The sequence below is a fragment of the Vicugna pacos genome, chromosome 12, assembly GCF_048564905.1.
Source record: "Vicugna pacos chromosome 12, VicPac4, whole genome shotgun sequence".
NCBI classification, from domain to species: Eukaryota; Metazoa; Chordata; class Mammalia; order Artiodactyla; family Camelidae; genus Vicugna; species Vicugna pacos.
Window position 1 is genome coordinate 46,404,539 of NC_132998.1, and position 15,748 is coordinate 46,420,286.

Consider the following 15,748-nt stretch of genomic DNA (forward strand, 5'->3'; position numbering starts at 1 on the left):
CTGTGAAGTCTCAGATTTCTAAAATAGCAGGCCCTAGATAAGTAAGGAGTTATGTAACTGGGAAACACATTTTTAAGTAAAATATCATCAGGCATTCTTAGTGGTTAATGGACCCTGACTTACTCAGGGAACTGAAGTTGGAGGGATTTTAAAAAATCCAACTTAGTCCTTTATGGAACTTTTAAACTGTAGTCCTTTTTATACTTTATCCAAACCTTTTTCTTTTCAGATAAAACTTAAATATTTTATTTGTTTTGTTTTCATTTAGTGTTTGAAAATATTTTGTTACTATTTTAAATTCTGTATTTTACTCATTGTATTCTTATTTTCCTTTGCATAACTTTTATAAAGCTCCATAGTGAAAAACGGGAGAAGAAATCTCCACTAATTGAATCAACAGCCAATATGGACAATAATCAATCACAGAAGACCTTTAAAAAGTAAGTAAAATATTAAAGTAGGTTTTGTTATTGTTATGAGTGAGTTGGCATGATAGCCATAGACATGATTATTAGATTTAAGGGATCTGGGAAAATTAATGTTTTTTGACTTTTTGTATTTATAATCATTTGAAGGCTTTGTTCCTTTCACAGCAAAGAAACATTGATTATCGAGCCTGAGAAAAATGCGTCCCGTATTGAATCTCTGGAACAAGAAAAGGTTGATGATGAAGAAGAAGGAAAGAAAGATGAATCTAGTTGCTCTAGTGAAGAAGATGAGGAAGATGACTCGGAATCAGAAGCTGAAACAGGTAAAATTTGAAGGATAAAAAGATTTGCATTGAATTTTGATGCAGTAAGATGAGGTCAGGTTTTAATTTTGAAACATTTCAGACTGATTTGCTACTTGTTAGGATACCTGTCAAGCCAGGAAACTACCTTTCAGAGAGTGTTAGAAATGTAGGTATAGTTTGATTTTACTGTTCTTTAATTACCTGGAGGCTCTTGATCACCTCTGCATTTTGTTGACCTATATTTTTAGGTTTGAGGAAGGTGAAGAGGCTTCTAATATTCCTTTGGATGGTGCAGATAGGGTGTGAGTTCCCCGCAATTCAGGAATGCTCCTGCTGCTTTCTGAGACCCCAGAATCCAGGAAGCTGGTTCCAGCAGTACCCCAAGTATTTCCAAAGTATGCTAAGGTTTTAGAAAGTTGGGGCTGAGTCAGGATTTTTTCCTGTAGCAATGTGGGGAAATTTACTTCATTCTGAGAAATTATAGATACAGAAAAGTGTAGTATAATGAACATTCATATTCCAGCTACCAGGACTTAACAGCAATATTTGCTTTACATTTTTCTTTTAATAAAGCTGAAACATTACAGTGGTCTTCTTTAACCATCAGCCCTAGTCTGCTTCTCTTTCCTTTCTTCCCAAAACCACTGTCGTGAGTCTTTTTCTGAATCTTCTAGTCCATTTTTATACTCTTATCTTACATTCAGAAATAATAAACAATAATTATAAGGTTTTGTGTTTTTATTTTATACATTAGGAGTTGTTATGCAACTTGCTTGCTTTCACTTAAGTTATATTTTTTAGATTTATTCATATCTATCTATATCTTTATGTATGTGACTTTTCCCTTTAGCTGCTGTATAGTATTCATTAAATACATTAATTTCCCTTTTGATAAAAATTTACCTTATTCTCAGTGTTTTGTTGCTGTAAATAATGCTGCAGTGATCATTTTATAATTGCTTCCCTGTGTGTATGTGCAAGATTCTCTGATAAACTTAAAAATTGAATTATTGAGTCACATTTTCAATTTTCATAGATGCTGCTAAGTTTCTTTTTAAAATCCCTATCACAATTTACATTCTTTTCCTTGTTTTTAATCTAGGATATGGCTTCTTCATTTTTTCCTCTGGCTCACATGTTTTTATAGATTTTGTTTACCAGATTCCTTTTATTCTGTATCAGCTATTACTCAAAACAAGAGATTCCATTGTTCTCTACACCAGAAATTGACACATTGTAACTGACACATTGTAACTTCAATAAAATAAAATAAAATAAAATAAAGTAAAATAAAATAAAATAGGTTATCTGCAAATCTCGAATTTGCAATACTAATACATAAAAAATAGATAACAGGTTTATACTGTATAGCACAGGGAATTATATTCAATATCTTTTAGTAACTTATGGTGAAAAAGAATATGAAAACGAATGTATATATATGTTCATGTATGCCTGAAGCATTATGCTGTACACCAGAAAGTGACACATTGTAAACTGACTGTATTTCAGTAAAGATAAGATATATGCAAACAAAAAAAATTAAAGTAAAAAAACAAAAAAACCCCAAGAGATTTCCATGTTGCCATCTTTGAATTGTATAACCTGACACTTTAACATACAAATTTATCAGAAAAAGTATTTCATTTCTATTAAGATTTTTATCAATAAAAAACTGTCATCATTATCAGGACCATGTGGTCATTGATAAACAAAAATGGAGCCCTAATATTTCTTGAACTCTCCATATTTCCTCTAGACACAACAACAGTTTTAAATCAGTTTATTTTTACTCACTCTGCAAAATATTTTCTCTAAGAAGATGTGAGAAGCTAAAGATTACTAAATAAACATGTCAAGGAACGTACTGATAATTCTGTTTCCCATTGAAAACAAGATTTTGCTAAACAGGTAGAGGCTAGCTTTGTTGCCAGGTGATGTGTTATGGATTTCTGTATTTTCCTAAAACTTACTAATCCTACGAGTAAATTATTTTTCAATAATACATGAAGAGTTTTTGAGGTCTGTAAATGGCTGGATTCTAATCACTTAGTGATTTAATTTTTTATTTATTATTGCTGTCACATTGCTGGTCAGGTGAGTCAACATATCTTTTGCCTTGATGAGACAGTAATATGGGTAAAATTGGAAGCTAGAGCAACAGGTGTTCATTGAATATTATAATTTATTTTTGTATCATGCTTATTAAAATATGTTTAATTAGAAAAGCAAATTGTATGAGAATTGGCATGTTTAGTGTTTAAGAATTGATTCATGTAATTGTAAATATGGGTAAATTTTAATCTTAGATTTCTCTGTGAAATCAAGATAATAACACGTACTTTACATAGATACTATATAAGAATCAATTGCTTTGTAATATATGTTAGCTTTCATATAATAATTATATAAAGTTAAAGTCTTCTAATTTAAATATGATTAATATACAGGCTGACCTAATAGCAGTTCAGTTAAATTTACTCAGTTCATTGGCAAGATGAAGTGATATCATTAAAATTTAAATTAACTCAGATACTTTTGCAAGTATTTATTTTTATGTAGTTATTCTCCTCTTGTGAGACATGCCTTGACTCTCAGTCTCTAGTAAAATATGTCATTACAAATCAAACTATATGCACATGTGCACACAAAAGCCAGAACTAACACCCAGATCTCCTAACTCATGTAGTAAAATTCAAGCACTTGAAGTCCAGATATCTCATAGAGATTTCTGAGATCTTATTCTCTGATTTTTTTCTTAATTTCTTAATTTAAAATGAAAAAGGACTTCAGATTTATGCCAGTCTTGTCACTAACTAGCAAGTCTCCTGACCCCTTTTGGTGAAAATTTCTTGCTTGTAAATTGTACTGGATGATCTGGATAGTTCTTTAAACTCTTCTGTTCTATAAATATGAATATAGCTAATTACCATCAAATTATATTTCATTAGTTCCCAGTTTGGAGTTTAAGTGTACCAATCACTCTCTGCTCAGAGTCTCAGTGATCTAACTTTAAATGTTCCTCTGAAGCATTGTACTAAGTGAGTTTTGTTCTTCCTGTTGCTAGTAGCCAGTTGTGCCAGGAAAATTTGACTCTGTCTCAAGAATTAATCCGTGTAAAGGCTATGTGGTTCCTTCTCTCTCACTCTTTCAATATCAAGACTTTATCATACTTTATTTGGCAAGCTTGAGAAAGCAGCCATTTCTCTGTAGAGCTACGGCTTGATTTGACTATTTCTCAACTGTTTCTTTTAGTAAGGTTATTTCCTTGGGAAACTATTTGTTGTTAAATAACCATTTGCTGAATTTCCTTTCATAAATTATTTACCAGGCCATATTTAATCACTGTTCTTTTTTGTAAATCAGATGAAAATAAAAACTTAACCAAAAGTTTAATTTCCTTCCTAATGATTTATAAATTTGAGAGGTAGTTGAGGGAATGAGGAAAGGGAAACGTAGTTTTGCTTTTAGGTATTTGTTTTTCCTCTAGAGGATGAAGTTTTTATTCTTCATTGAAATCAAATGGTTAGAAGGACTTAATAGATTGATAACGCTTACCTAAGTCGGATGATGGACACCTGGGGTTTGTTTCATTATTCTTAAACAAATCATAAATGTTTGCATACATACATACATATTCTTTGGTGTATAGATTTCACTAATATAAAACAAATTTTTAAGCCAACAGAAAATTGGGGTAAAAGAAGAAAATAAAATGAAAAGAAATCTTTTGAACTTTATTATTTATTTTCCTCCTACTAGGCTGTAAAGTTACGCAGTTAAGATATTTCGTGTTTTCATTGACTGATACATTCTCAGTACCTAGGACAGTACTTAAGATATGGAGACACTTAATAAGTATTCATTGAACTACTCCCTTCAGTTAAATGGATTGTTTTCCTAGGAAGATGGTCTAATTAGGGTGTGCATGGTTTGTACTTAACTGTGCTGAATGGACTTAGCTCCTGTTGGATGTGAAGAGGCATTTAACAGTGAGAATAAAGTTTGTTAGACCGAGTTTAGCTCATTCAGTTTATTTGAAAAAAACAAGGTTATAGTGATTTTTAAACGTGTCAGTTTTGCCTTGTCCTTTGGTACAGTTTGAGATTATGCTTTTCGCCCTGTTAACATCTTACGGATGTTTTCTTAGTCACAAATAGAACTAAATGAATCATTGCAACTTCAGAGTTGTTGGTGGGAAGTTTGCACTTGCCCTAAAGATAAGGATATGTTAGCTTTGCCTGCTTATCAAGTATAACAGTATACAATAATGATAAGGTGGAAGATTCCTTTGGAAAACTGACCTTAAAATGGGAGAAAGGTAGTATAAGGAAAATGAATATCTCATAGAGCTTTAAAAGCAGCATACTTCTTCCTAAAAGTATAGAAAGATACCTGTTCTACTCCATTTGAAACCAAAGGAATACTTTAAAACTAGATAAAATGACTTGACCATTTGAAAAGTGAATTCTTCTAGCCTATTTATAAATGACAGTTAATTTAAATATTTACATCTACATGACTGTTTTGCTAAAAAGCCAATTTACATTTTCAAATATAGTCTGAGTTTCTTCTGATACTTCAAAAAGTTTTTTCTAAGTAATCAATTACTAGTTAGAAATTGTCTTGATACATTGTGAAAAGAGATTTAATCTAACTTAGCTGATATTTTGTCTTTTTAAGGGTAAGAAAAATGCTCTTTGTGATATTTTAAGTGTACTGTTTGACAGGAATATAAGTGATTATTAATAAGAAGCACTTTTAGATTTTCTGTAATAAAGAGGAGCTGTCAGTTTTTTAAGGTAACCAATGTAAGTTGTTTATCCATTATAAAACTGCATACTTCTTACGTTTTTAAAGATATATTCATGCATTCATTTTAAATATTAATTTTAAAATACTTAAAAATTTATGCAGTGGTAAAAGTGTACAAGTCAGATTTTATTTGTGCTTTTTATTCTTAAAAGCCTGGTTGTATGTCATATTTTTATTTATGTCTCATACATACTGAGACATTTCTAGAAACTGTCTGAAAAATTCACTTGTTAAAAGGGATAATAGTGGGAAAAGGCTTTGAATTAACAAAACCTTAAACAAAAATACAATATAAAATACTATTTTTTAATACCATTGAAAGTGAATTCATATAGAATGTTGACTCTTAATGTTTTTTTTTCTTTTTCTTTTTTCTAAAGATAAGACAAAACTGATGGCTTCTGTAACTAGTGCCAATACTTCTAGTACACAAACAGCTCCTGTAGCTGTTACAACACCTACTGTGTCATCTGGTCAGGCAACACCTACGTCACCTATTAAAAAGGTAAGCCAAAATTATGTTCACTAAAAATAAATGCATTCTGCTTATTCTATTTGAGATAAAGCATTAAGACAGTTCTAAATTTTGATAGTTTATTACAGAAATAAGTAAGGTTTAGAATAACATATTGTTCTTTCTTTTATTTTACTGCAGTTTCCTCCGAGCCTATTACAACCTTTTTTTAAAAATACTTTTTGCAGTTGATATAGTTGATTGTTAACAAATGGAAAGATAACAGATAAAGTTTTTCATATGAGAAACTAATGATCATGGTAGTTTTTATTTCCATTGAACTTTTGAGGAACACGGATTTTATACCCTTGGTTTCTGTTAAGTAAAGGTGCATTTTGATCATTTCACACATGTATAAGTTAAGCACAAAAAGTACTACCACAAGTCACTGAAAGTACTGAAATCTAGATTTTCTAATTTGATTACAAAGCACCAGGCATGTCAGAACAGAGATAACTCCTGACCGCGCCTTTTGTTAGTTGTTAAGACCTTTAGCAAGTTACTTTATGACCTTTAGCAAGTTACCGGCTTCCTTATCTGTTCTCCCCAAAAAAGGGGACAAAACAAAAACAATAAATAAGGAGAGAAAATACGTTAACATCGTAAGCGTTCATTGAGAGAGAGCTGGGCTAGTGACTTAAGTGCTCCCAGAATGTTAACTTCCTTTCTTCCTCTTTTGTCTTACTCTGTTCTCCATTTGTTCTTCATCCTTCTTACTTTCTTTTCTTGACTAAACTGCTTTCCACTTAGTGTGTTGATCTTTTCAAAGACTTGCTTTTCCTGCTGTCTCAGAACCTATACTTCTTTTAACCCAAATTAAAGATTGAGTTTTGTTGTCTGGAGTTTTTTGGTTTTGGTTTTTTTTTTTAACCTGTTGGTCTCTTTTTAAAGGCTTCTCCCCACCAGCCCTGACTTACCTTTCACGAACAAACTATTTCCCTCTGTGTGTCACACACATACATACACACACGCATGCACGCAAACTTGTTTTCAGGAACCACTTAAGAATTGACTGCTTTCTCTGTAACACTTTTCCCCTAAATATGTGAGTATGTATTTTCTGGGTACAAAGGCATTCTCACTCTAAAATCATCATACTTAGGAAATTTAACTTTGATATAATACTATTATTTATGTTCACTAATATACAGACCCTATTCAGAATTTTCCCGGTTGTCCTAGTAACAGTCTTTCTAGCTGTTTGATTTTTCATAGTAAGGGCCCACTCACGGACTGCACATTGTGTTTAGTTGTCGTGTCTCTGCCTTTGGACTTATTTTGTTGCTTGTCTGACATTATTTGGTTTGCATGAATTTGAGGACTGATTTTAAATCCCCACAGTGTTTCTATTATATTGTCAGTCTTGCTAATCTTTGGATTTGGTTCCAGGTGGTTTAAATTTGAACTTTTTAAAATCATAAACTAGATAAGTTCTTTAAAGTCCATACCTTTAGTAATAATCCTCCTCTAAAATTCTTCTCAAGTGTGAATTCTTAATGGTAGGTATGTATGAATTTCACTGGTATAGTTTGAATATCAGGAAACTCTATGAATGAGTTATCTTACCTTCTGCATTCTAGAACCAGGAGCTTCTTGAATTCAGTTAGAACCCATATATTCAAATGGTCGTAATTTTATATACTTTAAAATAAAATTCTCCTAAAGCAATCTGTCCACAAAATTTTCAAGACAGTTACCCTGATGTAACAAGTATCAGCATGAGCTGCTTTAACTAAAGCTTTATTTCATTCTAGAACTCTTGTATTTCTTCAGTGAATACTGAACTTTAGCTTTTTTGATTTATTATCTGTTAGAACTGCAGGATTATCAAAAGTTCCCAAAAGTTCCTTCCCTCTTGAATATCTGGCCAGAATACCGACTGTCACTCTTCTGAGTATTTAGCTAAGCAGTCTCTTTCATACTATAGTCACATAATTAAAATAGAATTCTTACGATCAGTGATAAACTTCTCAGGTATACCCATAGATTTATGACAATTTGCTTTTCATTTTATACCAACTGCCCTTAAAGCAAATGCTTAAAACCCTGTTAGGTTAGTGGGTCAATAATGTCTTTGCTATAAAAATTCTTATTCAGAATTACTTGTGATTCTATAATTAAATTGATATAATGACAACTATCTTCTTCTCTACTTTGCATATTTAGAAACTCCTTTTTGTTCTCAATTTCAAGCATCATAACTTACTTTAAAGATTGTATTATTTCAGTTTTTGTTCTTAAAGTTTTATAGCTAATTTTTTTTTTTTAATGGAGGTACCAAGGGTTGAACCCAGGACCTTGTGCATGCTAAGCATGCATTCTAACACTGAGCCATACCCACTCCCCTGTAGCCAAATTTTATTCAAAGCAATAAAGTCATGGTGCACACACAGAAAATTTGAAGTATTTTTTTTAATGGATTGGGGCAGTCTTCTTATCAATATTGTATGACTTTTAAAGTCTGTTATCCTGTTCAGTGATATTTCTATTTAATTTAGCACTTTAGTGCTTTTTTAAAGTTTGTTTCAAGATTTTTGCTATAACTTAGAGACCTAATACAAATTTCCTTAGATGAATTGTTAATTTTTATATGCATCATAAAATGTAAATGCATACAGTTACAAAATTGTAATTAAAAGTCCTATTTTGGGATTGTCACTCACCACTCTACTAATATTTAGACAAAGTTATTTTAAGTTCTCTAGCTTTCTTCACCAGTGCACAAACTATATATAAATACACACACACACACACACACACACATGCTCATGGCAAGGAATAGATCACGAAACAGGAAGCTGTGAAACAGTATTGTTCTGTATTCTGTAATATATTCTAAACCTATATGCTGTAATAACTCATTATAACTACAGAGAAACATAGTTGTATTCACTTTAAATGATCTCTCAAGTTCTTAACTCTTCAGCTCAAATTAAAGAACTATTTCTGTAGAAATGAGATCAGGCCTATGATTTGTGGATATATTATCTATAAAACTATTAGTTTAATCTTATGATTTATTTTAACTAAGTGATAAGTTTATAGCATTATTTAACTTACAGTAAGTTAAATAATATAAATTTTGTATTAAAATTTTAACTAACAATAAGCTTATTGTTAGTTAAAGTTTTAACTGACAATAAGTTTAACTAACAATGTTTATATAACTCTCTAGTCAAAATAAATATTGTTGGAATCTCTGAAAAAGATTACCTACTCTGCTGTATGCACATACATTTCTATAAGTGTAAACTGTATTTTCTTTACCAGATGATAAAAATTCAGAATTTTCTTGAAATTAATGTTCTGGCTAATTGAACCTAATTATTAAGCATAATAAAATTTAATAAAAGACTGCTATGTGCTATGGGTGTATGAAGTATGCCACTAAAAGTGTGTAATTGTAAAATGATGGTTTTAAAATGGAAGAAAGCATTTTTGATTTGAGGTAATAGAATCAGAACATTTGAGATAGATCTTGAAGAATGAGCAGGTGGTATTTGACCTAATAGAGGAGAGTTTGTATAGTTTGTTGAAAGAGAGAGAAGAGAGACAATGTGAGCAAAGTAAGGGGATAATGTGGAGTATTTTGCAGGAAAAATGAGTTGTCTAGTTTGGTTACCTTATAGGACACATAAACAAAGTAAAACAGGAAAGGGGGAGCCAAACTGTGGAATGTTTTCATTCTATGGTAACATTTTTGTAATTTGATAGGTAGAACAGATTCATAGAAGTTGTTTGAAGCAGGCCACGAGAGAATTAGTCTTTATAGAATATTTTTCAGGCAGCAATGTACAGGTGTTTTTGAAGGTGAGAGGCTGATTGAGAGAAGGTTTATTAGAAGGTCATTGAAGTTGCCCAGCATGATAAGAATATAAACCAGAGAAGTGGCAGTGGTCTTACAAAGAGAAGGAGGAGAATTAGGGACTGGGACTTAATTTGTAGGTGGAGGAAGATAACAGAGAAGAAGTCTAACATGACTGTGAAGTTTAAAATTTAGAGAACTGAAGAGATTACTAGTGCCAGTAACAGAAATAGGGAACTGAGGAAGATCTGGTTTGGAAATAAAGATACTTGATTTTACACATGTTGAGTTTCAGGTTCCAATTATAGTTCTTGATAGTTCATTCTACAGGTAAATAGAAATTCAGGGCTAAAAATTTAGAAGTCAGATTGAGCTGGAGAATAACAAATTTGAGAATAAGCTGAATATAATTAATATTTTGCCTGAGGATATAAAGAAGACCCTACTCCCAACACTCAGGAGAAGAAAGTGTAAGGAGAAGATAGGAGATCTGAGAAGAGACTTTTTTTAATTGACATATAGTCAGTTTATAATGTTGTGTCAGTTTCTGGTGTACAACATAATAATCCAGTCATACATATACATATGTATATATTTGTTTCATATTCTTTTTCATTGTAGGTTACCATATTATATATAGTTCCCTGTGCTATACAGTATAAATTTGTTATCTATCTGTGAGAATAGACTTGTGGAGAGCTTATGTTGCAGGGCTGTGACAAAGTTGCAACCACAAACAAGCAAAAGACCAAGAAAGAGTGTGATCAGAAGAATAGGAAAGTCAAAATAGTGTTGTTTATAAAAAGCAAAAGAAGAGTTTCAGTGATTAGGTATACTTGAGTTTTTCAGAGAGATTCATTTATACCCCAGAAATTGAAAGCATAAACCAGTACTTAAGTCCAGTTTCACGTTAGGCAGAGAGGAAGTATACTAATCATTACAGTGCAACAAATGTCCATTTCAAAATTGATAATACTTCCTTACTTTTGTCAACTCTAAAATAATGGTATATCATTGGGTGGTTGTAGGATTAAATGAGGTATAACCTGTATGAAGCACTTAGTTTACGGCTTGACATGAGTAAACTTTTGCTGCAAGTTAGCTTCTGTTGTCACATTCAGTAAGTGTTACCTGCTGTCTGACTGTTTTGTTACAGAAGGATAACATTTGTTTCCAATTTGAGGGAGGTCCTGGGCCAGGGAGGTATTGGCAAACTGTGGTCTCTGGGCAAAGCTGGCTCACTAGCTGTTTTGTACAGCCTGTGAGTTAGAGTGGTTTAATATTTTTAAATGGTTGGCGGAGGCAGGGAGGGATCAAAAGAAGACAGGTATTTTGTGACACAGATTCACATTTCACTGCCCCTAAATAAAGTTTTATTGTAACACAGCCATGTTCATTCACCTGTGTATTTCCCATGGCTGGTTTTGTGCTACAACAGCGTAGATGAGTAGTTACAACAGAGAATCTATGGTCTGCAAAACCTAAAATGTACAGTCTGGCCCTTTACAGAAAGATTGGCCAGCCTCTGTTCTTGAGTGCTGCGACTTTAAACTCTGAAATCAGTAACCAGTCATCCCAGTTGCCTATCATAGTGCATAAAATATCACAGAGGTTCCTGACCTTCTCAGTTAGTGGAGACCCTAGCGTTTTATTAATTTTTCTTCACAGTGCCATTTGGCCAAAAGAAATGCCTATTTGTTTCATTTATTAAGTAGTTAGGTATAATCAAGTTAATAATGACATTTTGTGCAGTGTCCAACAGATGTCACTGTGCTTCTCTCAAAACTTGAAAATATCCCACAGCGCCCCGTGACTTTGTTCTTGTGCCCTGAAATGTCTCAGTACACATTTTTGGGGATTGTGAAATGCTGTTTATCTTGAGTCTTTTTTCGACCCTATTGATAGGAATTAATTATTTGAAAGTACTGGAGGTATCTTGTAATAGTTTTGTCTATGAAGTAGCCCCCAACATCCTGGGTACTTTTAACAAACTATTAAACTGCTTTAGTAGGGCAAATTTTGGCAATAATTGTGAAAGAAAGGTTGTTTTCTTTTTTTCTTTTTTAATTATCCATATCCTATGCTTGTAGCAACTAGTTAGTTGCTCTATTCACCATCTATATTTAACTGTGGCTGAATATTTAAACTCTGTAAGTGAAGGTGATGAAGTGAACTAGTTAAAGATAACAGATGTTTCATTTTCAGGGCTGTTGGAAAACCCTGAAAATGAAATAAATATTTGTACAAAAACAGTTTTTGGTTGAAATGTTCAATATTTGGTGGAAAAATCAAACAGTAAATTTAAGGCTGTGATATTTAAAATATTACTGAATTAAATATTATCATTAGAAGTGTATTATTATTTTTCTGTTGATGCTGCTGGACATAAAAACTTATAACCTAAGTATATATATATGAATAAAACCAAAATTCCAAGTGCAGTAGTTTATTCACTCCCATACTATATTATCTTTTCTGTGTGCCTTTAACTGGTCTGGAAGTTTCTCTATTAGATTGTTTTAGATTCCCTCATACAAAAATGGAATTTGTCCCCGGGGACTTTTGAAGATCAGATCATTACCCAGTTACTGGGTTTTAATTTATTATAAAGTTCTTTTAAAAAGGAAAAAAATGTGTTTTGTTCATAACTTCCTTTTCTGTTTTCATACTTTCAATCTTTATCTCTTTACCTGTCTTATTTTAATTGGCTTTAGTATGATTTCATTGCTCCTATCATGCCTGTGGTGGAATCAGTAGATCCTGCATCATGGAGGCAGGGCTTGCGCAAAACTGGCATTGTTCTTGTGCCCAGTAAGGGTGAAAAATCTATGGTGAGGCATTTCTATGTGCAAGGATTTATATTAGGTTACAACGTAACAAGTTTAATATGAACATTGGTTCCAAAGATGCATGGTTTTAAGTCATTATGGTGTGCTCATTTCTGTTCTCTGTATTTGCATCATAATTTTTCTGTGTGATACAAAGTGTGGAGTGTGTTTTCTTAACTCTAACATATGGGAAGGTAGTATTTCCTTTTTCAGTTTTAGATCTTTACATTTTGACTAAGACATTAACCTACTTAGTTAAAATTGTTTCTCCTGAAACTATTAACTATTTTAGACATATTATCTGTGAACTTGTTACTTCCAGCTTAAGGACTGATCAGTCTTGATAATTTTCTTTTCCTTTTTCTTAAAAATAAAATAAAAAGTTTCCAACTTCAGCTACAAAAATTTCTCCCAAAGAAGAAGAGCGAAAAGATGAATCTCCCGCATCTTGGAGGTTAGGGCTTAGAAAGACTGGCAGTTATGGTGCACTCGCAGAAATTACAGCATCTAAAGAGGCTCAGAAAGAAAAAGACACTGCAGGTGTTATGCGTTCAGCTTCAAGTCCCAGACTTTCCTCCTCTTTGGATAATAAAGAAAAGGTAATCTATTTCACAATTTGTTTTCTATAAAAACTCATAATTTGCTTTCTATGAATATCAAATCTGTTGGATTTTCTACTATGCATCGTTATATCAACTTAATTCACCTTACTTAATGAATTACATGATAATATAAATGTACCTGTCTATATGGAATTAAAAGTGTTGGGAAGATCAGATATATCTGCCCAAAACATAAATTACCAGATTATACTCAATAGAGCAATTCTTTATTCTGTTTGAGAATTTATAATAAAATGCAGTAAGAAGCAAGCTTATTTATTAAGAAAGGTTTCTGGAGTTTAAGAGCACATTTATTCTAGAATGTGATTATACTCAGGCTGCATTTATCCAGTATGTGCGATTTCTTTACCTGCTTTTTTATCTGATACATCACAGCTTTCTTGTTCTTAGTAGTTTTAAGGCAGTACTAAAATTGTATGAAATAGAATGCACCACAGTTCATTCAGTGCTATTTTATATGACAGGATTATTTTCTACTGCATTTTTAGTGCTTGGACATTTTTTTCCATATGGTTTTCTTGCTCTATACAGGAATCATGTATCAGAAATTCAGAAATGTAATTTCTCATTAAGTAATTTTAATTTTTTAATTTTGTATAAATTTATTGCCCAGTTGTTTCCCAAATATTTGATACCAGTGTAATGAGAATGTAACAGGTGCCATTGTCACTACTCTCTCAACCAGATTTGGATAAATATAATTTAAATAATTTGTTTTGAATATTTTAATGTTATTTTAAAGCATAGACTATCAAGATAGTAAATAACTTGTATAATATAAATAATTGGGACCTGTTGGTGAATCATATTTGAGACCTTATTTCTTTGAAAGAAATAAGGATATTTTATCTTACAATACTGCATTACTGTGAATATTCTGTTATAAACATTTTAGAAAAAGTCATTAAAATGTGGAGGAGTGTTTCTTATGTTAAAATTACCTAATTCTGGATTAGAGAAAGAAAAGAAAATTAGTTTGAACAGGCTGTCATTTAGTGCTTTTAGTACTTGAATATTGATAGACATCAGTTTTAGAGTTTAACTAGGAATTAAAATTAGGGAAATATAATCAAGTAAACTAGTGGCTGTGCAATAATACATTGTTGAATGTGCTTTCCATATACTCTCCTTTTAGTAGCACCTGTAATCATCACACAGGTTTATTTTCACTCATTTTCCCCCCTTTTGTGTAGGAGAAAGATAGTAAAGGAGCTAGGCTTGCATACGTGGCACCTACAATACCAAGACGACTAGCCAGTACGTCTGACGCGGAAGAGAAGGAAAACAGGTGGACTCATTATGATTTGCTTTGTTTTTACTATAAAGTCTTTACTAACTAGCTTGAGAGTTAAAACATGAGCATTGTTGTAATTATGTGGGCTGTGGATTTCAGGAAGAGATGGAGGGTATTCCTAGTAGGGAGAACACCCAGTCCATGGTCCTCAGGAGGTGCAGGCTTGGTATGTTCATGAAATAGCAGGGAAAAAAAAAAAAGGCATTGTGGTTGAAACAGAGTGAGGGGACAGTGGTGAAAGATTAGGTCACAAACTAGTACATGCTTTCTAAGTATTTGTAAAATAATAGAAAAGGAGAAAAAGCCCTTACTTAATCACTGTCAGCGTTTTAGTTTGAATCTTCTTATTTTTCATCACGTAAGAGTGTGAGAACTTTTTTAATATCGTTATAATCATGTTATGTTCAATTTTTGGTCTTGATTTTTTCTTTCACCTAAGATCTCATGAGCAATCTTTTATAATTAGTATGTATTTTCAGCAAGCACTGTTATTCATCAGTACATAGTCTTCCATAGAGTAAATCTGCTGAGGTTAAAGTAACCATTTCCCCTCCCCAACTATGGACATTTAAATTGTCTAGTATTTTGTGATCATAAATAAAACATCTGTAGACATCTTAATTCCGCCCCCCCCGGATTTAGGATTATACCTTAGGGATAGAATCTTAGAACTGGAGTTACTTGGACTTCTTAATAAATATTCCAAAGTGTTTTTCCAAGGGATTTTACTGGTTTCTACTTCTACTAATATTTATTGATATTCACCTCTTTTTACCTCTATTTTAAAATTATTTTAAAATTATCTACCAGAATCTGAAGGATATTCTTTTCACAGAGATTCTTCAAGTTTGCGAACAAGTAGTTCATACACAAGAAGAAAATGGGAAGATGATCTTAAAAAGAATAGTTCAATTAATGAAGGATCAACTTATCATAAAAGGTAATATAATTCTCAAGCAATTTTTATGTTTTCTTTTATAAAAAATATAAGGCAATTTGTTTGGAGCCCTCAATTTAATGTAATATAAAGATACATGCTTTTATTAAATACATCTTTTGTTGTTTAAATAAAACTTCATTTAAAGACAATGTATATATTTAAAGACGAGTGAAAATTTGCTCCTACTCATGCCTTC

General features: G+C 32.0%; 1 protein-coding gene across 5 annotated transcripts in view; it reads left to right on the forward strand.

Moving 5' to 3' along the window:
• Positions 1-15,748, forward strand: part of PPP1R12A (protein phosphatase 1 regulatory subunit 12A) — a 129,325-nt gene that overhangs the window by 79,244 nt on the left and 34,333 nt on the right. For 3 of the 5 annotated variants that reach the window (XM_072973334.1, XM_072973335.1, XM_072973336.1), the window contains exons 7-12: positions 352-440; positions 576-751; positions 5,929-6,053; positions 13,079-13,294; positions 14,512-14,606; positions 15,448-15,552. In XM_072973334.1, the coding sequence (XP_072829435.1) occupies positions 352-440; positions 576-751; positions 5,929-6,053; positions 13,079-13,294; positions 14,512-14,606; positions 15,448-15,552 (806 nt within the window). The remainder of the gene's footprint in view (positions 1-351; positions 441-575; positions 752-5,928; positions 6,054-13,078; positions 13,295-14,511; positions 14,607-15,447; positions 15,553-15,748) is intronic. The other 2 variants (XM_015247969.3, XM_006197853.4) reach the window with 1 other exon arrangement.